This window comes from Rattus norvegicus, chromosome 2 (assembly GCF_021556685.1).
Source record: "Rattus norvegicus strain SHRSP/BbbUtx chromosome 2, alternate assembly SHRSP_T2T, whole genome shotgun sequence".
NCBI classification, from domain to species: Eukaryota; Metazoa; Chordata; class Mammalia; order Rodentia; family Muridae; genus Rattus; species Rattus norvegicus.
The window spans coordinates 243,036,050-243,063,953 of record NC_141535.1 but is presented as its reverse complement, the minus strand read 5'-3'; the positions used below and the strand labels follow the sequence as shown (position 1 = coordinate 243,063,953).

Here is a 27,904-nt window from a genome sequence, read left to right as displayed (position 1 = left end):
ATGTTTGTGTATAATATTTGTCTGTCTATCCCTATCTATCTATCATCTATCTATCTATCTATCTATCTATCTATCTATCTATCTATCTATCTATCTATCTATCTATCTATCTTCCTACCTACCTACCTCTACCTACCTACCTACCTACCTAATTTCCTACTTATATCTTGATTTATATATTTTTGAGGCAGGTATTAACTATCCTACCTGGCCCTGAACTCATTATGTAGCCCAAGATGACTTCAAACTTTTGTCTTTCTTTCCTGAGTTCTAGAATTACAGGTGTAGACTCCCACCCCTGATTTATACAGTGCTGGAGATGAAATCTAAGGCATCGTGTGTGCTCAACAAGCCCTGTGCCAACTGAGTTATGTTCCCAGTGTATAGCAAGACTAGAAGACTGGACACATTTTATATTTAGAAATCACTTCTCAGAATAACTAGACAGATTTTTTTTTTTGGTGTGGATATGGAAGCACCCCATAGAAGCAACCCCTTAGGATGGGTATTGCTGGGGACTATTTCCTTCAGCTGAGGGCTACCTTGCCCACCATTGTGACACTGTCACTGTCTGTGTTCATTCTCTATAGTAATAGATAAACATGAGAGTGAAAAACTCTGCTCCTTGTCTCATTTGGGAATATGTCTTCAGGATGCTTCCTGCTTCCAGGTTTGCTGAGGTATCTTCAGTGGGATTCCCTCATGGTTTCTTGACAGCTTGGCCTCTGCCTGGTCCTGCTAACTGCACCGTGCCACACTTCAGAACAGTGTTCAGGGTACAGACCTCCAGTTCAAAGCTAATTGCCTGCAGGGTTTGTCTTGGGATAGGGATTCATAACCGTTCATGCCTTACCTACCTGTCAAGCACATTGCAGATTGAAATAGGACCAGGCAAACATGTCACCCTCTCAACTTGATTGAGAAGAATAACATTTTTCCTCATGGGAAAATCTATCCAGTGAAGGTTGGTTAGTTAAAGAGAAGACAACGCTGGGATGGGAAATTACCCCCCAAAAATGAATTGATTAAAATGATCATGGTGGTCTGGAAGATTTTTTATTTTTTAAATCTTAAGTTCATTTATTCTTGGCAAAAAAAATTTCTTGTTTTCAAGAAGAAAGACATAAAAATGCTCAAAGATGTCATAGACATGGAGACAACACTTACAAAACATTGCTTGAACCATTCAAGGATAAACAAATCACAAACATGTGCATCGTAGTTTTATGCTCATGGGTGTTAAAGTCTTCTGATTTACTGTGTGGGCTTTTCATTAAGCCTCCATACATTTAAGGTATAATTAAAGATGTGAGTGTTTCCAGGTAAGTTTATGTGCTTGGACTTAAGTGAACAGGAGGTACATGAAATGCGGTCACATCTGTGTTTGGTTTGGAAGGTGTTAACAGCCACACGGATTTGTCCTGGCATAACTATATTGTTTATCTGTGTTCAGGAAGGAATGAGAGAAATTTGTCTTTTGATTCTTGTAAACATAGTTTTCAAAGCTGGTGCAAACTTGTCCCTCCGTGTGTTCTCTGACCTGCCTATGAGGGTGTGAATCCCGCAGTGGACTGGACGCAGTTGTGGTTTATACAGAGAGGGAGGCGGTTTCTTCACTCCCCCTTGCTATTGAATCCCCAAATAAAAACCAGAGGGAGTGAGTTGTGCTGTGATGCAAATGGGGACAGAGACAATGGATTCTTTAGAAGAAATCGTCCTAGCGTTTTGAGCATTGTTGCAAATCAAGCATACCCTTGAGAACAGTTATTTAGAGCACATGCAGGGAGCAGGGCTGTCATCCCTTGCACCTCAGCTATGACCTTGGAGTTACCCTACGCTGATGTTGTAAATATGGGAACTGATTGCAATAATTATACTTATTCAGAGGTATTATTGAATTAAATAATTTCACTTTCCTAAAAGCTGTAACAGAGAAATTGGCACATAATAGAATACAACACAAAACAAACAAACAAACAAACAAACAAACAAAAACCTTCTATAAAACTGTTACCATGTTTTTTTCCTCACCATCCTAATTAAATTAACTATGTTTAGTTCAGATGTTTTGTATGTTCCCCCTGTCATCATCAAGAAGGGCTGGCTAAGTTATAGAGGGAAAGAGTAGACGCTTATAGTTTCAGAAAACTCTCTTTTTTTTTTGTACATTTTTATTGTTTCTTGTCCTTATTACAGATTCTGGTCAGAAGTAGATGGTGCTTGTTAATCACAAGTATCTTGCTCCAGTTTGAATACTGTTTCTTATTCTGTAGGTAATGAACCAAGTTAAAATTAGCAAAGATCGCTGGGACTATCACAAGGCATCATGCTTGGGGCTGTGAGTAGGGCCAGGAGCAAATGAACTCCTTTCCCAGAGAGAGGGAACAGCTCAGATGACAAACAGGCTGTGAGGCTTTTGCTCTTGATGAGGTGAGTGCAGTGGGTTAGAGCTTGCTTGCCAGCCCTCTTTCCTCCGCTTTCGGCCATGTGGTTGGAATGACTGATTCACATACAAGTGGGTATCTCAATAGTACCTACCTTATAGGTCTGTGGCAAAAACTGGATGGATTAGTGGGTGAAGTTATTATGCTTTCATTTTTATATGGTAACTTTGTCTATGAGGTCATCAAAAAGGACTTTAATTGTACCTGGTAAATGAAGTGAGTGTTCCAGCAGGAGTTGTCCCTTCCTCTGGGGAGGTGCACTGGTATTGATTTACTGATTCGGCACATTGCTGTTGGGCACTTATCATGTGGCAGGTACTGTTTCTGAGAATATCATTCACTATGGCTCAACTGTTCATAAAGTTTATGGTCACAGGCAAGGGTACTTGAAGAAATTAAAAAAGACATGTGTCAGAAGTTGAAATAAAGTAATAGCAGGTGTTCTGATGTGGATGTTGGAGGATGAGATCACCTTTGACAATTCGTACAATGAAAAAGTGTCCAGAGAGCATCGTTTAGAAAGAAAAGTTGGCATGCAAACCCAAACTCAAGGCATGGAAGTGTTCATGCCAAAAAGGGAAGATGATAATAATGGCTATAGATAGAAGAGTGTGCATTTCAGACAGTGATGTTGGTACAGGTTGTCACAACATTAGAATACAGTAGATAGAGGAGAATTAATATTTTTAATTGAAAATATTCTTCTCTCATACAATACATCCCAACCACAGTTTCTCCTCCTTCCATTCCTTCCAGCATGAGTGTTCAGTGAATTAATATTAAGAGTTTTGTTTTTTCAAGTAATGAATCATTACTAGAACAATTAAATTAGATAATAAATATTGAATGATTAAATTAATATTTCATAAATCATTGGATCAGTGACATGACACAGGATGGAGAAGATACTTAAGATATTGGTGAGAAGGCACTGCAAAGTTTCTAGTGCTTTCTAAGCATGCAAGTTAAAAACATCTTGGAAAAGACTAGACATAGAAAAATAATTTAGATTTCTACGAATTTTAATAATAGAAATTTTGTGAAACCAAAAACTTACCTGGCCTTTCATTTATTCACTAAGTCCTCCATTGGCCAGTTCTTTGTTGAGGGGAGACCTGGGTGTGTCCCGGGTAGAGGGCAGAGAACCCCAAACGAGAAAATCTCAGAGAACAATTGTCACGAACTCTCAGAATTGAACCTCCTAGCTCCTTCATAGGCTATGCTTTGCCTAGCATGCCCGGGGTCGCAGGTTCAACCTCCCAGCCCTGACAAAATACTTACACCTGTATGTAATGATAATAATTTCTAATCCATGACTATCATCTGTCTAATAAATGGAATTGTTGCATATGAATCCATCTCTAATAAGGGATGGACATAACAATCTCTATTTTCCTGAATCTGCTCAGAACGAGCCAGGAGGTTAACTTCTCCGTGGCACTGCAACCCCAGGTAGAGCACAAGCATGCATGACTGAGGACTAATCACAAGTTGTAGCAGCTACAGCAGAGGTGGCTAGCAGCTGTTATTATCATATGGTCGCCATCATGTTTTCCACATTCACATCAAGGATCAGGACCAGGAGCAAGGAAGCAAGTGAGAAGTGAACCCATGGCTAAGAGGTGGGGGGTAGGGGTGGGGATAGAGGGCAGACAAGGCTGTGAGGGCTGATGATGTGTGGGGTGAAGTCTGCTTTGAGCTCTGTTAGTGAGGCCATCCTTCACCTCAACAGTTGACATCTTCTCTTTGGAGAACAGTTTCATATATTGCACCTTCTTAAGATACATAAAACATTGTGAAAAAGAAAGTTAATGAGTTAGGGTCAATTTTCATAAATACTGCTTACCCAGGGAACCCCTTAGCACTCTGGATACTGCCTTCTAATCAGCTAGCATGGGTGTGTGTTACTGTAGGTCAGTGACGCACTAAAAGATTCTTCGTTCCATCACTGCTGTGCAAGGCATGTGTATTTTTTTAAGTGTTTTTCAAGAACTCTTTGGGCATCAAAGAACAAATAATTCTGACATTTAAAAACTTAGAAAGTCAATTGTATAAAAGGAATTTTTTAAAATATTTACTGCCATTTAACTTAGTTCTTTTCTTTGTAGAGAGGAAACTGATCAATTTCTTCTGTGGTTAATGTCTTTTGCTTGATTTGTAGGCGGTGATTTCCAAAGAATAAGCTGATGTGACAATATTTGTCTCACTTCCTTATCTTTATCGGTATCGTCAATGTCTATATCTACATTCATATCTATAACTTAATCTGTATGAATAGATCTATACACACAATGTACCGTGCTTGGATTATAGACACTCATAGCTGAGCCTGATTGGATTCTAGGCACTCGTAGCCAGGTCTGCCTGTTTTCTGCAGCTTTGGGCCTCATGATTCCAGAAAAAGCACTTTTACCACTAGTCATTCCCCAGACCTGTGTTTATGTTTTAAATACATTTATAACTTGATTTGGTTTGATTTAAAAGTTAATAATCTGAGTTTTATTTTTAATAGGTAGCCACTTATTTCCAAATTACTAGTCACTTTTTTTTACCTGTCCTATATATGGAATTGCTTGGATCTTTCAAACCTATCAGCCAATTCTATCTGTCTGTCTGTCCCTCTGTCTGTCTGTCTGTCTATCTATCTATCTATCTATCTATCTATCTATCTATCTATCTATCTATCTATTTATCTGAGACAAGGTGTTCCTTTGTGGCTCTGGCCATCCTGGGATTCTCTGTGTAGACCAGGCTGGCCTTGAACTCACAGAGATCCACATACCTTTGCCTGCCAAGTACTGGGATTACAGGTGTGCGCCACTGTGCTCAGCTATTTATCCATCACATGCATCTTTTTACCCTTTTCTTCACAAAATTCTACACAAATTGTGTGAAGAAATTTGGTGCCCTGTTTTTATCATACTAGTCGTATTTTGAAATTCAGTCATAATACTTTCCTGTGAGGTGTATGTAGAAACAGCATGGATTAGATGAGAAACCTTTCTTCATAGGATTTTACAGCTGGAGTTCTTAGTGTACAGCCTCTGTTCCCATCCTGGCCCTTGTTAGCCTGTGTGGCAGCTATGACTGCCTTTATCATACCATGAATAGCCTGGGACTGGGTTACTGTCCCCCACAGAATGCCAGGGCTTTCTCTACACTGCAGAGCTGTTTCATGGTTTGTGTGGTCCCCTCTCCCTGCCTCTGAGACCTTCTCCACTCTCTGCCCTCCCTTGGCAAGGCCAGTAGACATGTAAGGTGCCACTAATTGGTCATGTTGATGGAATCAGGACAAGAAGAATGAATCACTTGACCAGAGAGGTCATCGTTTCTCAAAACTCGTATTTCTTACAATATTATGTATAAATAATAAAAACTGATTTATAATGCCAAATTGATTTAATATGTGATTTTTGCCACTGCAGTCATTTTGTCTGTAAGATGTTGGAATGAACAGCATAACCACATTTTACTGAGTTAATTTTCAGACAGTCCTGGGCTGTCTTTGTATTTGGGTATAGACATTCCTGCAATGCATCTTTCAAGCAGAACTGGTCAGGATTTTCTTCCTCTTCTCTCTTCCTTTCAGGGTCTTTTGGTTGACTTTTGAGGGTGGGAGCAAGAAAACCAAACATGACCAGAAACTTCTGATTCCTACATGGCTGCAACTTTCCGTCCCCATTCGGCAGCCAGGACCTGCATTAGTTACTTTTCTCTGCTAAGTCAGAGAAATGTGAAAGTAAACTAGATGGTGGTCAGAGGGTGGGAGGGTGTAGATAAATCTAGTTTTAGACATTGATTTTCATGATCCTGGTACTAAACACAGTGGTCCCCAGTACCTGGAACTACCCCAATTCCTCTTGCAGTCCTGCCAGGGTTTGGGTTTCCTGTTGCTCAAGACCCGTGTATTAGTAAGACACTTCTGAGAATTTCCCTCCTGTGTAGCATACCCTAAGGGTAAATAAGAAATGTTCTTTTTCAGAAAGGCTTGGATATAATTGCTCATAGGAGGGCGTGGGGAAACTGTGTGAAGACCTCCACATCCCTCATTTTCTAGTGTATTACTTCCTTTCCTAATTGTAACTAAGAGAACAACAGATAGCTCCATCATTCCAGTGAACAGTGGATTCATCCCTGATGTAGTTTAGTATCATATGCTCATAACTATGTATTTTTGTATTTTTGAGAACAAACTTCAATTACAACATTTCTCTCTTTCCTATAATTTTAGCACCGGTAGCTTCTGCGGTTTTCTGGTATGTGGTCCGTTCTCCACATCCCTGAGTCCATCTCAACCCTTTGCCCTTCTTGGCCAAAGTTGGTGTACAGTGTTGATAATTAGGTCATACCAATGAAAGTAGGGCAAGAATAAAGAACCGCCTTAAACCAGAGAAGCCATATCTATCCATGAATGAGAAAAGTGCCCGCCCTAACAAATGTTTAAGAAAAAAAACCTAAAGCTCTTATAGTCATTGGTAGGTTCTTACTTACATGGTATGTGGTGGTTCTTTCCCCCACCGAAAGCCTGGAGACAGCTGAGGCTGAGTCCTTCTTATTTCAAGGGAATATAAATAGCCACTATGCCAATGATGAAAAGGTCCAAACAATCCTAACTGTGCGGCAGGGGGAGGGCTCTGCTTCTCAGCGATGGACTTTCACACTTAGAGAAGGCTGATGTGAGAGCAGTGTCAAGGCCAACTTGCCAGAAGTGTTCCGGGGTGTGACTGAAGACAGTGATCTCTCCAGGAGTGAATTCTATGTGCTCTGTTGGCATTTCCCTAATTATTCAAGTCCGATCTGTCTCCACAAGATAAACGTTCACAGAGCAAAGCCTGTCTGCCTATTCAGACTAGGCTGGTATCCTGTACTGTTGATCTAGAAGATCGTTTTAGGTATGGCTGAAGCAGTGGCAGATAACAAGGATGACACCGTCCCTTGTCTCGAACACCTCCCTTGACTTAGAATGGCATTAGGAGACAGGCGTCCTCTGCGCCCATTAAGATGGACCAGCTTTCTCTTGGACGTTTGGGTTTGTTATGATTGGTTCTCTGAAAGAAACAGCTCACCGGAGATGATTCATGTGTTAAACAGTGTAAGGAGACAGGAGGAAATCACTTAGAAAATATGCTTCATTTTGTTATGGAGCAAAGTCCTAGCATGAAGAAGTCCTCGGGAATTTCTTTGCTGCCGTTCTAGTCTTTACAGGGCCAAAGCCCTCTGAACACACTGTGCCTCAAAAGACGAAGGTCTCTCTTTGGAATGAACTTCACATTCCCTGCCCCTGGTCACTGTATGAGAGGAGAACTCTGGGACTCTCTGGACTGTTGACCTGGAAAAGGGTGATTTTAGGAACAGATCAATACAGTTTATTGAGTATTTTGAAAGCTAGCTGTTGAATAATATTTTTTCTTGCAGAATTTTAAAAAAACATCTTTTCATTGATAAAATTCCAGACTTACATAGGTTCATGTGAAAAAACACAAGGAGATTCAAATGTATATGTGTCAGATGAAAATCATTCTAAGAATATGCTACCTTGGGAGGAAGAGAGGTAGGAAGTTCAGGAGTTCAGGGTCAGCCTCAGCTACAAATTTCATTCAAGGCCAACCTGAGCTATGTGAGATCATGACTCAAAACAAACCAACCAACCAAACAATTAGTAACAAAATAACATATTACTATAGCACATTAAATTAAGTGAATTACTTATTTGAATCGCAATCCTGAAATTCTTAATTTGCCTTTCATTTCCTTTCCTGTATTCTCTATGAGACCTGTGCTGAGTATCATAGCTCACATTTATCTCACATTGGATAAAACAGATCAAATTTGATCTGTTCCTAGGGTGTTTGTTTTGTGACTGGCTGTCTCTCAAATTAGTAGAAACTCCCCAGTGACACAGCCAATGTCATCTGTTTCTTCTCTGCTTCCTTTGGTACCTCGTACATGGTTTGGAAAGGTCTAAGGAAAATACGGCTCATCTTTTAGAATCCTTTAATCTCAAGTATAATTAGTGAAGTAAGTAACACCCCCATGGCAATGGTTATTAAGTGTCCAGGATGCCACATAAAGATTTTGTTTGAAAATATTACTTTTTGAAAGACATTATAACTTTTTGAAATATAAAGCTGTCATTGTGGTGATTATTTCCCTTTGAGGTTAGTTTTGCTCTAAGAATTCGGAATTAATGAATGACTGAAGACGAGCCCTGAATGCTTGTCTTGTACAGTGTACACAGGCAAGCAGGCTCTAAGTACCTTGTAGACGCCAACCTGTTGAATCTTCCTTAGACACAGAGAACATTAATGAATAAAGTATTAGGGGAGGCTTAACCCAAAGAATGTAATAATTTACAATGTCTGCATTTAGTATCGTGAGCTATTACTCGACACAATTAACCATACATTGCATCTGAAATAGTAGTTGAAAATAAAATATCCCCAGATATAAGGCAATAGTATTCTGACACAAGGATTACACAAAGACCTTTATTTGACCATAATTTGTGGAGAAAAATAAATGTTATTAAAAGGAGTATTCATTTTGTATAATATTGTTACGCTAATGTAGGCCTGACTCTGGGAGTGTCTGAACAAATTTACTAAAAATTTTACTTAAAATAGTTTTAAAAAGCAATTTTCTCTTCTTCTTTATAGAGCAGGGCACTTCTTAGTTTCCAGTCTTCCCCTCCTCCATCTACACCGACCTCTAATTTACCTGAATAAATCTAAAAATTCCAAACTTAAAAATAGCTCGCCTTGTTAGTTGGCAATGACTATTAAAATCGCTCTTGATTTTGTAAGCAAACAGTTTGGCCTCTGAGAAACATCTTTACTCTTGTCATTGAAAGGTAAAAGCCCCACTCAGAGGTCACAAGTCCCTTCCATATGTTCACAGCAGACCCAGACCTCTCAGGCTTTGATTCAAAGCAGAGGGAGCTCTAAGGAGCCAGCTGTAGCACTTTGATTACAACCGAGCAAACTTTTGTCCTGAGGGCTTTGTCTCACCTTGAATGGAATGCTTATTGGCCCAAGTGCTTTGCAATGTCTGATGGCTTCCCAACGAGAGCAGCATGGCTTATATACTTCATGCCCAGACATGTCTGTAGTGGGAGGAGACCATAGCTCTTGGTATGTGTATGAGTGCCATGTGTGTACATGAGGAAGCCAGAGGAGGGAAGCTGGGCTATCTCCATCTTCTCCCTTTGAGACAGGATTTCTCACTGAACCTGGAACCAGGAGAGCGTCCAGTGAGACCCAATGATTCTTCTGTGTTCAACTTCCACAGTGTGGGGGTTTATAGGCACTCATGGCAACACCCAACTGCTCCTGTGAGTGCATGTACGTGCACATGTGTACTTGCATGTATGTCTACATCTGCACATGCATACAGTGCACCTCGGAGGCCAGAACACAGCACTAGGTCTCCTGGAGCTGGAGTACACAGAATTATGAAGCCCCTGACATGGGTTCTGGGAACTGAATTTGCAATAGCAGCACTCGCTCTTAGCTACCGAGCCGTCATCCCTCCAGTTCCAAGTTCTTGAGTTTTCAATGGATCCAAAGATAAGGCCTTACTGAAAATTTTCTATTTTCTTAAAAAAAAAACCAGTGAAAACACACACACATGCATGCATGCACGTAATACATTTAGAAATATTCATTCACTTATTCAATAATATTTTTCTTAACGCATTGCATTTATCAGACAGTGTTTATTCACACTTGCTAGGACTGTGCTGATAAATGGTGGGAGTAGCTATTCTCTTGTGAAGGCTCGTCTTTTCTCTAGGTGTAGGTTGCCGAGGGTGTAGAGAGGGGCAGGGGATACATAAGCACACAGACTATCAGGAAGGTTTTCAAACAGTGGTTTCCCTGAGTGGGGGTGAGTATGGGGATGTTTTAGATCAGATGACCAAGGGCAGGACCCGATGCCTGCATGCCTACAAGTGTACAGCTATGAATGACCCTGGGGCTTTTCTAGGAAATCTTAGACTATTTCTGAAGAGAAAAAGGAAGATGGTGCTACCAAAAATTAGCCTGGGCATATTCTGGCTTGAGAGTCCCGTGTTTCTGAGCAGGCCGCTTCAGTCTAGCTTCTGCACTTGGGATGAAAAGGCTTGTACTCATTCCACGGAAACAGGAGACTCTGCAGGTTCCTTGGGTTTTGTGTTCACTTACCACACATCTGTCACACTCACTATGTGCAGAGAGAGATCACACCATGTGGTTGCTGTCAGTGAACATCCCTGTCAGTGCTGACTCCATGCTTAAGGATTCACATAGTCCATCTCCGTGAGAGGACGAAGCTAGTCTCTTTGTCTGTGCTTCCACCTCTTCATCCATGAAGTGAGTTTCTATAGGCGAGCTCATGCTGTGTAATTTGCTTACGACAACTTCAGGCACCATAACCACATATCCTTTGACTGATTATTAAGAATCCATGTTTCATTCGGGTTTGAGTGTACACAGATAACAGTGGATAAGGGGCAATATGAGTTTTTACATATTACTTCATAAATAGCCAATAAAAGACGCTACCTGATCCTCACTGTGATTGTGGCAAAGGTTGCACTTTAGCCTCCAGGAAAACTCAGTGGTCAATGAAAAATACTGACCACATACCTACCAGACATGTTCACATGTGTGACATGGGCGTATAAATATGACCAAAATAAGATCTTAACCGCAGAGGAATGTGTGGTTTATTTGCGGAGGTATGGGCAGAGCAAGCTATTTTAAAAGACCCATGAAATCCATGGTTTTTCAAGAAACTCATTTTCTGAGAATCCTCATCTACAGGGAATAGACACTGAGTTCTTGGCCACAGGCCTTGAAACTGGGCTCACATCGCCCCTGTTCTGTGAAATGAGTTCTTCCCTGTCTTCTCTTTGAGAAGGGCAGCCCTTACTTTCTGAGTTTTATTGTTAATTCATGAACCTTCTTTTCCTGCATGGGTTGAATGACCCCATAATTTCCTCACACATTCCTTCTCCAAACATAGCAGATGCCATCAGAAGCTCTCGCTATAGCCTGGTTCTTTTTTCAATAGGCATGTGCTTATTGAGCTCCACTCTTCTCTGAGGTGCCAACAGACTCCATTAATTTTCTGGACTTTGGACTTTTGGGGCCCAGGATTAGAGAGGTTTTGAAACTCATACTGACTACTGGTCAACCTAGCCAGGGGAATCTGGATGCTAATGTGCTTGATCTTCCGTATTAAGTAGTTTACCCGAATCTATAGCATCATCTCTTTATTTTCTATGCTTGTTTCTAGAGAGACTGTGTTGTTTGAAGGGAGGCTATTTTGTGGTATTATTTTCAAAGCCTCTCAGCGATACAGTATCTTCCACATAACTTCAGAGGAAAGGCTTGGCTTTCTGGTGTTGCAAACAATACCACAAGACTGGGCAACGTGATAGAAAGAATAACAGAATTAATATAGTGGAAAAGAGGGTGGAAGAATCAAGGACTCATGTTTACAAAGTCATTCAAGGAAGAATCTTTCCAATATTGGACGGCATCTCCAGGGCAGGGAGAGAGTCATTAGTGGTCTGCAGTGACGGCAGTGACGGGCTCAGGTCAGTGACTGTATGCTTCCGATTTGGAAGTGAGCATAAAACACATCCAAAGGTGTCTCTGTTGCCTGTCTCGAATGTGCTCACAATTTAAAAGTAATTTGACACTGAAAGCTCTTTGCAAGTTTATTTACATAGCTTAACTGTGATGAACCCTGTCAAGGTCCTGGCGAAGGACATTGGATCTTTTACCACTGTCTTTTGATTACTCCTTAGGGCCTGAGAATAGACTTCCTTTAACTTTGCCATTTTCCAGTCTGATGTCAGGTAAGAGCAAGGTTTCCAGAGCTCGTAGTTTGGGACAAGTCTGAGCTGATGTAGGGAGAAGCTACTGAGCTGTGGTTTTTGATCCCATCCTCTCAGGCAGGATAAGAGGGTCATATAGGCTTGCTGCCTTTCTTAACTTCCCCTTCTCCAGATCTGTAGTTCTGTACCTCTTCTGTGCTAGACCTCTTTGCTCCCTACAGCCTGTAATGAGTCATCTTAACCTTTGTGTTGTAACTGAGCTATTGGCTCCAGGAAAATTATTAAGTGAGAGAAAATATTCTTTCTTTAAAAAAAAGAAAAAATGTGTGTGTGTGTGTGTGTGTTGTGTATGTTTATATATGTGCAACTACATGTGTGTAGGTGCATGTGGATATGTATTTACTTGTTTGTGGAAGCCAGAGTTCCTCAGATGTCATTCCTTAGATTCCATTCACCTTGCTTTTTAAGATAAAATCTCTCACATTTATATGCTGACCAGACAGCAAGCCCCATAAACCCACATCTCCTCCCATGTGCTTGGAGGGCCACGTGGGCTACCATGCTCAAGCTCTATGAGAGTTCTGGGAATCATGCTTACATGGCAAACATCTCAGCAGCCATCCTCCTGTACCTATACTCCAGAAATTCTTCATAACGAGACCAGATGTTTAGTGTTTATCTCTCCAGTGACTTCAAAGTGGAAAATGTAACACTCGGTTAACAACTGTAGAGTGTAATACTCTCGCTCATCTAGTTCCTCTACACAGCCCTCAGCTTCTCGTCCATAACTTGTCTCATCCTAACTTACTTGTGCTGATATTCCAAGTACTTTAAATATGACCACTGATAAGATTCATTGTAATGAACAAAGGGAGGGATATATGCTCATCAGATAACATTTAAAAAAATTAAAAATTTAAGTTCTTCTTTAAATTTTTTTGTTGTTGCTGTTGCTGGGACTGGAGCGATGACTCACCGGTTAACTTTTCTTAAGCAATGCTTGGTCTTCTAGAGGACTGAAGTTTGGTTCCTAGTACCCATGTTACCCAGCTCCCATCTGTCTATAACTCTAGTCCTGGAGATCTGAAGTTCTCTTTTGGCCTCTGTAGGCATCTACCTGCATGTGTACATACACACAGACAGACAGAAGGACAGATACACATAAAAATAATATTAAGAGATATTGTTCTTTGATTGGATCTCTGGATTATTACTGTTATAAATAGTATTTTAAGTGGGATTTTTATTTCTTATTATAGGATATTGCCAGTGTTGCTGGTATCAAGAAGTGTCTGATTGTTTCTAGGTTAGTAATTGTTGTGATTTGGGTATTGAATGCTATCTTTGCCCTGAATAAAGGTTTGCCAGTGAAGACTTTGCCTGTTAGAGGGCGGGGCCTCCTGGGAGCTCTTATGCTATTGGTCATATGACTTTGGCAGGTTAGTTTTTGTGGGATACTTTGTTCATTCCTTGAAAGAAGTGTACAAAGCCTGACACAAGCAGCTTACTGTCTTTCTGCCCTTGGTTTGAGATGGACTCAATCACTCACTGCTACATGGACAGCTGCCATTACCCTCTGCTGTGTCATGGAGACTCTGCAGCCAAAGTCCAGACACTGAAATCTTATGATGCCGTTGTATAAAGAAGTATTAGGGGTGGGGTGTGTTCCTTTGCCCCTCTCCGTATTATTGCCTGGAGGTATGGCCCCTCACTGTACTGTTTGCTGCTTTGCTAGGCATTAGCCTGTGAGCTTTCAGGAGCTTCCTGTCTCTGACTCCTCCCATGCTACAGTTACAGGAAGATGGCCATCCCAGCTTTTTATGTGGATGTCCAGAATTGAACTCAAGCCCTCACAGTTACAGAACAACTGTGCTCTTACCCCCTAAGCCATTTTCTTACTCTGAGACCCTCACAGACGCCATTTTTACATTTCCTTAAAGAACATTGCTATACTTTGGATCTTTCATGTACCCCAAAGGCCTGTTTATTGAAGGCTTTGTTCATGGTAAAAGCTGTGAGGGATGGTGGCTAGTAGAAGGACGTTAGATAATTGTAGGCTTGTCTTTGAGAGGCTCTTAGGACCCTTATCCACACTCTGTTCCTCTTTGCTCCTAGCTGTCATTAGGTGAACCATTTTCTCTACTATGGGATCTTACCATGATCTGATGTGTCATCAAAGGTCAAAAGTCTTGGTATGTAATAACCATGGACAGAAGCCTCTGACCCATGACCAGACTGTACCATCAACCATGAACTTAAATACTTCATGAAACTAGACTAAGGGTGGTATTCTATCACCGAATATTTTAGACTACATATAATCTGTGCACATTTACATTTACATGCCTATCTATAGCTAGGCATAGTAATAGGAATGGTTATTTGCTGAAAATTACATGGGCAAAGGCAAATTCGTTCAAGGATTTAATTCGACAAATTGTAATCTGCAAAATACTAGTGTCCAAGTTGAATTAAAACTAAAGACGATGAATTTTAATTTGCTACTCTGAAGAAAATTAAAGCACAGCTGTAGTGCATGGTGACACCCCCTGCCCCCAAATCCTAGCATTGGGAAGAAGAAATGAGAAGTAGAGATGAAAAGAAACTCAAGGCCAGCTTCGGCTGCACAGTGAATTAGAAGCCAGCCTTCATGACCTGAAACCTTGAGGAAACCAACGAGAAATAACCAAAGAGCAAAATCAAAATATAACTATATGACCCTAAAGTGGTTAGTCCAGACGCTAAGAACCAGAAAGTTACATTGTCTTATCACGGTTGCCCATTGAGTAGATGGACTAAAAAAATATAAACAAAGTTGTTCAAATTGCCCTGACTGAGAGAAAGGGCTGGTTCAGGAGCAGAAGCCGGTGGGGATTTTCTTTTTGACTATTCCTCAGTTATGCTTTAGAGTCAGGCGGACCTCATTTCTTCTCCTGACCCAGCTGTGCAATCCATTGTTCTACTTTCTTGTCTGCAAAGAGGATATAAAAATATTCAGTGAGTTGTGGAGAGTACATGTGGTCTATTAGCTTAGGATAGCCTTTTCAAATCCCTAGTTTCTCTGAGATTTATGGATGTCTTTTATTTTTAAAGGGACACCCACTTCATTAAGAGTTCCCATCAAATGACAAATGACTGTGCTAGAACTTAGAAAGGCTTTGGGCAGTTTTTTCAAACTACTGTAATGACAAACCACTGGGGCAATTGGAAATTTCTCTCTGGAAAAACATTCTGGTTTTCAGGACAGATGGTTTACTGAAACACCTTATTGGTACCGTCTGCTTTTGCCATAAAAGGCGTGTTGTAAACAGTCAAATAAAGTAGGCTTTGCTCATGAAACAACGGCTTTCTAACTCTTTGACCAACCTCCAGCTAGTCATTTTCACTGTAATTCATACACATGATCCTTGTGATTACTCTGGTTAAGCCATAAATGATAAACACTTCTTGATTGGGGTGAAAATATCTATGTCTATATTTAGAATATAAACTTTTTTTTATTAACTGTGGGTTGAATAGCAGTCATCATGTCTGGAAACCAGAATTCACAGAGCTATAAAATGCACGGTTAAAAGTAAAATGCCTCAGACTGTGGTTGGATGTATACCAGCTCTCTTCTTCTAAAGTTGCCTTTCCGCCTATTGAAGTTTTACTGTTGTCACTGCAAAGACAAACATGATGGAATACGGATTATAATTAGAATAATGAGCACTTCAATTAAATAGTAAAACCCAAGGTCCAACAATACCAATGTGAGGGGAAGAGGAAGGAGACTACCTAAATGAAAACCATACTGTTCACCATAGGGGGATATAAAGACACTTAAAAGAAGGGATTCCACACTTTTAGTTACAGCACTCAGGACACAGAGGCAAAACTAAGAGGCTATCTTGGTCTACATAGCAAGTTTTTAGGCCAGCCAGGATTACATAGTGAGACCCCTTTCTCAAAACAAACAAAAGATGCTGGCACAGCCTTGTGCTAACAATTCATTTTATTTTTATTAGTTTGTAGTTTGTACAAATCACCTTTCATTCCAGAACAGATTCTAACCTTGTGTCATTTTGATGACTATTTCTATCTTAAAAAATATTTATTTGTGTGTGTTTCTTTCTGTGTGTCTGTGTGAGTGCATAAATGTATGCACATGTGTATGTACCTGTTTCTACATGTAAGAGGCCAGAGGAAGCCACCAGACCCCTTGGAGCTGGGGGTACGGTATTTGTGGGATGTTCAGCTGAGACTGTCCAGCAAGCACTGTTAACCTCTGATCCTTCTCTCCAGTCCTAACCCCTGTGTTTTAATAGATGGTTATGGGGTGCTCAGCCCACCTGGTTGGTTAGGAAAGTCTATTGTAGTGGGCAGAAGACTCAGTGCAAAACAACTATGAGCGTCTGTTCTAGCTTTAAGAGAAGGTGCTGGTGACAGTGGAAGGTCAGCTGGGAGACAGTAGGACATCTTTATGGACAGAAATGGAAACACCATGTTTGAAACATGAGCTCTACCAGTGCCAAGGAAGCCCATTAACCACTCCTTACCTACCAGTCCCTACCCTTCAGATCCCAGGTCTTCCAGATTTTATTTTATTGACATGTATGTGGGCATCCGTGTCCATGTGTGGGTTGGGTAGGTGCATTCTCACTGATGTGAGAAGAGAGTGTCAGATCTTCTGGAACTAGAGTTAAAGGTGATTGTGAACTACTTAGGAGGGTACAGGGAACCAAACTCTGGTCCTCTGCAAGAGCAGCAAGTGCTCTTAAGTGCTGAGCTTCTTGTTTAGTCCTCTGATATATTTTAGTTGGGTAACCTTGAACAAGTTAACCACTTCAGTTCTTGGTGTCAGCATCTTAAAATAGGGATAATACTTCTTTCATGCTTGGAAACAGGTTTAAGTAGATACTATAAGACCCATGAAGCAGAGTGAGTAGCCAGCTGATATCTGTCTTGCTGCCTATCCATCATCATGTTAATTGTAACCTAGTAGGCAGATAGACTTGGGTTTCAGGTTCACCCTGACCACTTTCTAACCAACAGAACCTGGGCAACGTAATGACTTTGGTTTTATTTTATTTTTTGTCTCACATCATAATCAAGGACCTCTCAGGTTTTATGATAATGAATGAGTTAAGGTATATCTTATCCCTTTCTTGAGGAAGTTCACTGTTCATTTTATACATTATCTCCTTAGCTGGTATAAAGGTACCAAAATGCATATAGAGCTTTTAAACTTGGGAATGTTATATTACAAAGGGAGGGTGTCACTGAAGTAAAGGGAGGGTGTCACTGAAGTAAAGGGAGGGTGTCACTGTAGTAAGGGAGGGTGTCACTACAGTAAAGAGAAGCTGTCACTATAGCAAGGATGGTCTTTATGAACACACACACTCATGTTCATGTGCACACTTGTGAATACACACATTCACCCACACACTCACACACATAATCACCCCTTTGTCCTTTTTTCTCTTGTCATATATTCATTATCCTCTGAATCACTGGCAAATACAAAATTATAATTCAAAATATAATTCAAAATTATATTTTCAACAAACAAATGATTGAGATATAAAAATGATACAGTTTAGGCAGGGAAAGATCTTCCTAATGAAAAATAATTTCCTGTGAGCCTTACTAGTCTTTCCTGACGCTGACAGGAGAAAGGAATGGTCTGCTTGGCATAAGATAATATGAAATCAGGCACAGTGAAAAATGCCCATGTTTTAGTTATATTTCTATTGCTGTGATAAAACACTGTGACCAAAAGCAAGTTGAAGAGGAGAGGGTTTGTTTCACTTAATTTCCCGTGTCACAGTTCATCACTGAAGGAAGTCAGGGCAGGGATTGAGAGGAGAGGAAGCTGGAGGCAGGAGCTGATGCAGAGGCCATGCATGGGTGCTGCTTACTGGCTTGCTCCACATGGCTTGCTCAGCCTGTTTTCTTACAGAAACCAGGACTACCAGTCCAGAGATGACACCATTCACCATGAGGTGGACCCTACCCCATCAATCACTAATTAAGAATATGTCTTACAGATGAATCTTGTTTCTCAGTTGAGATTCCCTCCTTTCAGGTGACTCTAGCTTGTGTCATGTTGACCTAAAACGAGCCTGCATAACCTGCCTCCGTGACTGGATGAGAACTCTGTGTTTGTATAGATGCCATGCACATGAGAAGGACTGTTGTGACTATGACACAAAGGCTTTGGGTGTCTAAGAGCAGGTGTCTCTCCAGGAATGCCGTTATTACATTTTCACTGAAGGCATTTTCAAATGTTGTGCCTTGGAAAATTGATTCTACATCTGAATGATGTTAAGTTCAAAACTGCTCAAATAACAGGGGCATTCTTTTTCTCATAGTGCTGGAGTCGAAACCAGGGTCTCATACTTGCTATGCAAGCATTTCACCACTGAGGTATATCGCCAGCCCTCTAAAATTAATTAATCCTGAGCAATGGAAGTTCTAATGCACTGCAGAATTGTAAAGACATGGATTTTCATGATGAAGTTTATTAGTAGCCCTCCTTATAGGACCACCCATGTACTTATTGTGCTGCATGCAGTATTAATGTCTGTATCAAGACATCATACTTTTAGATTCACTCAACAGAAACTGATTGCCCTACTGTAAAATGGGTTTGGAACATAGTTAAGAATCAGTCAGATGATCACATGCATTTTTGAGACGACAATATTCTAGTGTGATGATTTGTTAGATAATGAAGCTAAATTAATCATTTGTTAGACAGAATTTTCCTAAAACTTTGCTTCAGTGTCATGGTCGTCTTGCACAATGGCTGGACAGTGGACAGAGAAATTCACTCACTGCTGGATTAGTGTGTTTCTTGAAAGCTCAAAGAGACAGAAGCATAAACACACTTCTGGAATTTGCCATTAGTATTTATTTTTGCTCTTCTGTTTTTGAAACAGTGTTTTACCACATAGCTCAGGCTTGCTGATGGTGAAGCCCATGCTACTCTCAAACTTAAGATCCTCTTATGCAGCCTGTCAAGTGCTGGGCTTATGTGTTAGCATTGCTTGACTTGTCAATGGCCAATGGAGCCCTGACTTAGGTCAACATGTATGCAGAGTGGGTGCTGCTTTAATAATCCCTATAGTAAAAGTGTGGGTACCACAGATTCTGTTATTGATAACTAAAGATGATTACTATTATGACCTTTGACAATTTTATTTTATAGCCTGAGTGGAACAAAAAATATTATTTATTTTGCTCTTTGACACCTGGATGTGCATGTGAACTCTCCTCATGTACTTACTTAGCACTAGTGAGCATCTGAGAGATTACACATATAAATAATGGATTATTTCTATAGATCATCCAAATATTTTGTACCATCTACTTTTTACTGAAAATTACAATCACTGAAAAAGGGAGATGACATCTTATTGAGCACAGTGCCTGCTAGACTGGAGTTTATGACCCTCACACCTAAGTGCCAGGTGGTACAGTGGCCTCCCTGTTACCCAAGCACTTGGGAGGCAAAAATGGGATCCCTAGAGCCATTTGACTAGCTTGACTAGCTGAATTGATGAGCTCAGTTACCAAATATCCAATGGCACCTTTGTACAATACCAGTGTACCCTAAAACATGCAATTGCATATACATAGCCACATAGTCAGAGATACACAGCTATACACAAAGACACATACACACAGAAACACACACACACACACACACACACACACACACACGTAACATTGCAAGATCCATTTTAGAAAACACAGTGTACCAGACTTACAGGGCTGAGCTATGAGATACCAGAGACACAATTCATTCATTAACAGAAGGTACATGCTTTTTATACCTGTAAGATAAATATTTACTCACTCATCATTGAACCCAAACTACTAATACAATAAAATTCTCACAGGCAGATGACAGGTTTCACAATGTCTGCTTTGTTCACCCCGTGTCTTCAGTGCCCAGCACATTGCCTAGACAAAGGGAGGTAAATGGATGTTTGATTGATGAAGACATCTTATCCATTGTAAAGTGAAGATATCTTATTCCAATTACCAGTCAAGTTGTGGCTCCACTTCTGTGAAGAGTAGGGCCTGTAAATTTCTTTAATCCTTCTGCATAATTAAGGGAAGCGGTAACTTGAGTACACATCTGACCCAGGTACTTTTGTACAGGGCACACTATTTTCCTTTGAAAATTTTTTTTTTCTGGAAAATGAGCCATTTCCCGAGGGATCTGCTCAGGCTGCAAGATCCTGTTTCTTGTGGGTGATATCAAGCCAACCTAGAATCTTCCATTAGCTTATGCTGCTACAGAACCATTTAGATATTTTTAATGCTTCAAAATATCGAACCCTTTATGAGGGTTGGGTGAAGGTTTCTCTAATAATTTGTGTTTTGAGGTATAACCTCAAGGAATAAAAATGTGAGTGAATTTATGAAGTACATTTTAAGTGTAGGCTTTGTACTTGGTGATAGAAATAAAAAGACACTCGGAAGTGCATAAGTGAGTACAGGATTGTCATGGGCACTACGATAATTTATACTCTACTAGGAGCTGAGTGGGTGTGGATAGGGATCAGGACCACCACGGGAAATAGCTGTAAATCCATTGTGACGGAGAGAAGGAATATCGCATGGAGATGAGACCATTCTTGGAGTTTGTAGGTTGGGTAGGAATTAGTGGGCAGAGAAATAAGGCAAAGGGTTGTAAGAGAAGAGAAGTTCACGCCGTTAATCAGGAAGGTGCTCTATCTCTAGGACAAGGAAGACCTCACAGTAGTGGGAGCAGAGGGTCTGTGCCTGAGATAAGATGTTGTAAGAGGGGCTGGCGAGATGGCTCAGTGGTTAAGAGCACGGACTGCTCTTCCAGAGGTCCTGAGTTCAATTCCCAGCAACCACATGGTGGCTCACAAGCATCTGTAATGGGATCCGATGCCCTCTTCTGGTGTGTCTGAGGACAATTACAGTGTACTTGTACATGATAAATAAATCTTTAAAAGAAAAAGATGTTGTAAGAGGCAAATCTAGGTGACTCATGCAGCAGCCACTGTGGAGTTAATTTTGTGAATGTACTGTGTAGATAATTGACATTTTGTTGAAGGATCCCCATCCTTTAGCCATTGATGCCATTGCCTTGGTGAATAAAAACCATTTTTATTTTTTATTTTTGACAATAGTCTTGATTTCATTTTCTTTGGGGATTTTCAGGTTTTATCATATCTTAATCCAGATGGTATGATGGTTTAAACATCTTTACAGCTTTTCAGAATTGTCTTCGATTGATGTGTTTATTACTTATTTTTATAGCCAGGATGTTTCCACTTTTCTCCCACTTGCACCTTTTTATGTGGTGGTAAGAGCTGGACTTGGCATTTTGCTTTATTTTAACATAGAGTGGCAAAAATTCACAGAACCAGATGATCTTTACAGTGATGCATGCAGGAAATGGCCACAGGATACCAAAATAGACATTGATACGATTAAGCCATGTTTGGAGTGGGGACTCATTTCTATAAAGCCTTTGGAACATTACCTGCACGCTGCTAGGAATGTTAGCCAAGTAAAGACAGAGAGGAAGAAAGTGGTGTTGCTGGGAGCAAGTGAAAATGTGGGAACATCATAGCTACCAATGGGGAATTCTAAAGTTCCTTTTCCCCTTCTCTATGCACTCAGACTGGCCGTGATCCTTTTGTTCCCATCTTTAGAATGCATGTATTCCAGTGCCTGGCAAAGCCCACTGTCAGGCTTATGAATAATCTACTTGCTTCAATGTGCTTTCATTGTCTATTGAATAAACTAATGTGCTTTAAAAATTCTCACTCCCAGAAGCATAAGGCTAGTTGCCGGTATCAATGTTTGTTTCTCTTTGAGAATGTTGGTACGCAGTGGAATATCATTTTTCTAGTCTTCATGTTAATTTGAATCAGAATAGTCTATGGCCCACACCCATGATTTATGCCCTCATTCATTTATATCCACCAGTACTTTGCAAAATGGCGGCACTTTGTGAGATGTGGCACAGGGGTCATGTTGCGTTTGTAGTCAACTTGAAATGCTAAGGGAATGAAGAGATACCTGTGATCAACAGCTTTCCCTATTTTCCTTGTTTTCCAGGTGACGATGGCCAACATTGCAATCAATGGAAATAATTCCCCAGTGACCTGTGAGACGACGCTCTTTGCTCTCCGAATGGCAACCTGGAACCAGATATTAGACCCCTGGGTCTACATTCTGCTACGGAAGGCTGTCCTTAGGAACCTGTACAAGCTTGCCAGTCGCTGCTGTGGAGTGAACATCATCAGCTTGCACATCTGGGAACTCAGCTCCATCAAGAATTCCTTAAAGGTTGCTGCTATCTCTGAGTCACCGGCTGCAGAGAAGGAGAATCAGCAAGCATCTAGTGAGGCTGGACTGTAAGTCAATGCACAGCTAGAAGAAAGTTATGGGAACTTCCGAAACATCTTACCTGACCAGACTCAGAGCATAACTGGAACACTTGGACCTCTGTGTGTAGTTCAGGAGTACACTGGTCAGACAAAGCTTCTGACTTTTGTTATGCTGGCTGCTGCATGGTTGTGCATTTTCATTTGTTGGTGTCAACAGGAGATTCAACATGGTGGAGTTAAGTAGAGTACACATTTTATCTGCGTGACTTATGTTTTTGGAATAAATGAATCTGTTGAGGCCCTGTGCCTTTATTTGACCTATTTTTCCAAGCACCTTAATGCTACCTGCACCGTGACATGGCCATTTGAGGAGCACTGACTTGCAGACAAAGCTTAAAGTAACACAAGACTTTTTGTGTTTGTGTGTGCAGCTCTGCTCTGTTTACCAACCCACGTGTCCTCAATGTCTGCATGACCATGACATCTGAGTCTCGTGGTGACTTTGATGGCCACTATGTAGGCAGCTCAGCTTGACATTGTGGGGCTGATGAGGATAATCATTCTTGTCACAACTCACATGTGTGGTTGCTTGCATTTGTTGTTGTGAAGGTCAATTATTTTTTCCACATTGGCTGTCCTCCTATAAAGTCATAGGTTTTCAGTGTCTAAGTAATCCCCCTTTCCTCTGAAAATTGTAGAGGAATACAGGCTTTATCTTAGCACAGATTCAGCTCATGATAGCATATCATAAGCCCTATTGTGGATGATGCAAACATTGAAATCCCACTTACACATGCCAAGAACATGGCAGACATTGCTTTACCTGAGCTATCATTTCTGTGTCAGAGAATAAAAAACGATCAAGACACATTCGAAGTCTCTTGGAGCTATTGTGTTTCTGCCTTACACACACAGGCATAAGGGAGTTCTGTTAACAGTAATTTCACTAAATAAGTTGAACCACACTTCCAAAAGCCTGTGTTATCAGTGAGGAGTGGAAAGATCTGAAATTAGCCAGGAGTTGGGATCCACTGTTGTGGTTAACCCGAGGCTAAGGGACAAGATTCTGTCGCCAAGTTTCCCAATCTTAATTCACACTTCTCCTTTGTATAATTTAACACAAAGATACTCAATTTCAGTAATCACTCTAAACATTAGTTCCATCAGTGACTACGGTTAGTGGTTATATTTTATAAAGAAATGTATTTTCATATTTAAAAAATTCCTTTCTTTTATCGTTTGTCTTTATTTAAAAATTTCTATTTTTTTCTTTGCTATGTGTATGAGTGTTTCACCCGAATGTATTTCCGAGCATTACGTACCTTCCTAGAACTTACTTAAACCAGAAAAGGACATCGGGTCCTTACAGATGGTTATAAGCTACCATGTGGATACTAGGAATTGAGCCCAGGTTCTCTGGAAGAGCAGCTGTAGAGAGAATTTTAATCCAGCAATTTGTGAATTCAATAGACTTAAAATAGTACCTCCAACATGGTTTCTCTGGCAAAAGATCACATCCGAAGAGCTTCTAGGTTTATATGATCTGGCTTGAATGCAGACATTCTCTTGATTATAGTACAATCTGGCTGTAACACAGACACACCCTTAGTACACACCTTTAATCCCTAACAGTGAAGGAAAGTTAGTTTGTAGAAGGAAGTAGTCACTTTTGAAATCGATGTCCAGTTGAGGGTCAGACAGAGTGACGAATCAGAGAAAGTTTTGACAGAATGAGTTAGAGAAAGGATGTGCTCAATTCACGTGAGAACAGTACGGAAAGAGAGGATGCCGAAAAGGGGAGAGAGAGAGAGAGAAAGAGAGAGAGAGAGAGAGAGAGAGAGAGAGAGAGAGAGAGAGGAAGAAGGAGGAGGAGGAGGAGGAGGAGGAGGATGAAGATAAGGAGGAAGAGGAGGAAGGGAGGAGTGAGAGGAGGGGGAGGAGGAGGAGGGACTGCGGTGTGTGTTTATGGTACCAGGACAGATTTATATAGTTTGGCTGTAGGGAGAACAAGCTGGATACAGGTGAAGACAGAGCAAACCAAAAAATGAGAAGGAGCCAGAAGAGTAGACCTTATTGACAAAGTTCGTATGAGGCCAAGCAAGCAATCAGGCAGAAGTGGAGAGAAGCCAGACTGAATCAGTCAGCTTGGAAGATTAGATTGTTTGGAGGATAGACGCTTTCAGGCCTAGGCCTAGGGATAATTAGAACAGAGAAAGAAGTGCTCTGGGCTCAGCCTAAGCTGTGTATCCACAGAGCTAGAAAACAGGTTTCATCCCATCCCTTCATCTGAGGAAATAAAGGCATCATTTTCAAGTGCTGCTTAACTGCTGAGCCATCTCTCCAGCCTTTCAAAACTGTTTTTATCTGTAAAAATAATTTCGGATTCTAGGAATCCTGTAAACTCAACAAAATAGTATTTTTAAAAACCTCTGCTTTTGATTGGTAGCTTACATTGGATATGATTACTGCTTTTGGTAAATTCTCATTAGTAAATTAAAAGAAATTAAGCAAACAGCCTCGTTGAAGACTTAAAGAAAATTATTTGTAGTGATTTGAAAGGAGTACACACTATCATGTGATAATCTTAATTTAAAGGCAAGTGATCAATCACACAGTTGATTCTTATGTAGAGAATATGTCAGAGAATAGACAACAATTTTTGGTGTAAATTTAGCACGGGGTTGTAAAGAATGTGCCCAGTTTAAGTGTAAGCTGATACCTATATGTGGGTTATTGTGATGTAGATATGTATACATATATGTATGTAAGTTCCCCTGTGCATGCATGTGTTTATGAATATGTGTGTATATGTATGTGTATATATGTATAATGCATATGATTGTAAAAGGCATTACAATTTATGATTAATGTTACATTACATAAGTGTTATCATTTTTAACTTCAAGAGTACTCAAAGTTTGGAAAACCGTTTGGTCACTTCACGCACTTTCAGAGCAGATTTCTTTCCTACAGCAATAAGATGTTGCTATCTCACAAACTGAGGCTCAAAGAACCAAATCTCTGTCTTTCCTAATTATAGTTTGCATAACTCTGCAATGAACATTGGCATGTATTCCAACTGAGGAAAGGTAGTAAGAAGGAACTTCGAGACTCCAGGTCTCTTCATAGAGCCTCTGATACAGACACAATTGTTCTTCTACCTACTTTGATGTCTACAATGAGACCATCTTTTAACATCATGCTGTGCTGAAGGCAAGGCTCTGGGAAGAGCCAAGGAGTTACTCAGTGCATATTCTGGAAGATTTATCCATGCTACTTGAGCATACCGTTTAGGCAAAAAAAAAAACCCAAAAAAACAGAAGAACAAAACAAAATGAAAAACTGATCTTAAGATGAGGATAAACCCACAGTGTAAATATAAAAAATTGAAAAAGTTTCATGTTATACCTGACTCTAAAATTCTGTTTGTTATAGTGCCTGTTGTACCTAGTTTACTGTACAGTGAGCGATAGAGAATGTGCTCACTGATAACTTCCATAGGGCTGAGTAGAAGTGTGCTTTTTCTTAGCCCTTAAAATAAAGAGTACAAGTAGTGCCAATGCGTTCACTAATGTGAGTGTTTAAGCTCTGTTCTGACATTTATAGCCTGTAGCATGAGGTAAACTATTGTCTGCACAACGTCACATACTATCTGAACTTTGGGTTTCTGGAGAATTGCAACCTTAATATGCAAACAAACACTAAACCTTTTTGGGGTCTTTGTAATTCTTTTATGAAAATGAGATAAAATACATATAACGTTTTTCAAGGATTGCATGTACAGGGAGAATATTGAATTGTAATTAGCTCTGGGTATGACTCCCAAGCAAGATACTTACTCATGGGTTTAGTGAGGGCATAGAAATATTCTAAAGAAAGGATGCTGCTTCTAATTGTCTATAAAGCAGAGAATTCCTAGATGTCAACACTCACATAAATGGATATATCTGTTGTGTAATAAATCGTTTTCTTTTCTCATGCTCAGACTTACCAGGCAATCCTGCCTTGTTTTTGTGCCTAGAGTGAAGTTAGGCCCTGAATAAGGGCACTCACTAAGTATGTGGAATGAAACAGTGTGGACAGTTGCTTGCCTGCTTTACTGTGTACCCCCAAGAGCTACAAATGAACCGATTTCTAGGGTCAGAATATAAAGACTGGAACTGTATGTTTTCCTAATTCTTCACCTGGTTGTCAGAAGAATTCACCACCTGGTAAATCATGACACTTTGAGTCATTACTGACACATTTCAAGTGAAGAGGGAGTGAGTGTTTTTTTCGTTTTTGTTTTTGTTTTTTTGTTATGTGAATAAATGCATTTCGTGTCTTCATACCTGTAGCAGAAGAGTAAATGATAAAGATATGTATAGACCATTACTTGCATTAATATGCACTGTGCGCCATTTAAAGGCTTTGGCTAGCTTGAAACTTTACATGTCTTTGTGAACAGCATAGATGAATATTTACCATGAGTTGTTAGCTTTAGAAAGTCATACACATGTGGAACTCAGGGGAATTTTCCTTTGTGTTGTCAGGAGAGAAGAACTTCAATGTGCTTTTCATGCTTTTGTTTCTCCTTTCCTGCCCTCTTTTTGGTGACGGTTGTGGTTCTTTTGTCTGAGCTTCACTTTCCCTAGGTAGGCCATAGTTCAGATTTCACTGATTCTAAAATCTGGTGGGGTAAGGACAGTCAAGTAGTCTACAGAAGTCCATCATATCAAACAGCCTCAAACGTCAGAGCTGTAGTCCCCACAAAGCTGTGTTCTTTGCCTGTGGCTCCTGTCTAGTCAGCAATTTGGTCACTGGGCTCAGAGGACTCAAACATGAATTCGCCACCATTCCATGCTGCCGTTCATTCCAGAGGGAGGAGAGTGTGAAACATCTAACAGGTTGTTAAGGCCTTGGTTAGAGGGATGAACTTCACTCACCCATCTCCGGATAAAGCAAGTGATGCAGCTGTCTGATCTCAATGGGGACAGGTAAGGGTGGGATAAAATACCCCACAGCTCGGAAATGACTGGTAGGCTGCATCAATGATTTCAACATAGATTAAAAATAAACCACTTCTAGCTTCTTAAAAGCATTAAACAAGAACCACTTACTGGTTTGATTTTGTTTCTTAGTTTAGGCATGAGTAATTTCTAGGAGTCATTGTTTGTAAGTACTGAGAAACTTGTAACGTCTACAAGATGAAAATTGTTGAAATTATGGTACATTCGTCTTATGTAATGGTATCGAGAAGCAAAAAAGTCACCTCCCCCCTTTCCCATTTATTT

At 40.4% G+C, this 27,904-nt stretch overlaps 1 protein-coding gene across 2 annotated transcripts in view; it reads left to right on the top strand.

The window, feature by feature from the left end:
• Ptgfr (prostaglandin F receptor) overlaps nt 1–26,191 on the top strand; it is a 34,613-nt gene extending 8,422 nt beyond the window's left edge. For both annotated transcript variants that reach the window (NM_001437877.1, NM_013115.3), the window contains 1 exon segment: nt 22,360–26,191. In NM_001437877.1, the coding sequence (NP_001424806.1) occupies nt 22,360–22,662 (303 nt within the window). In that variant the 3' untranslated portion in view covers nt 22,663–26,191.
• The last annotated feature ends 1,713 nt before the right edge of the window (nt 26,192–27,904 follow it).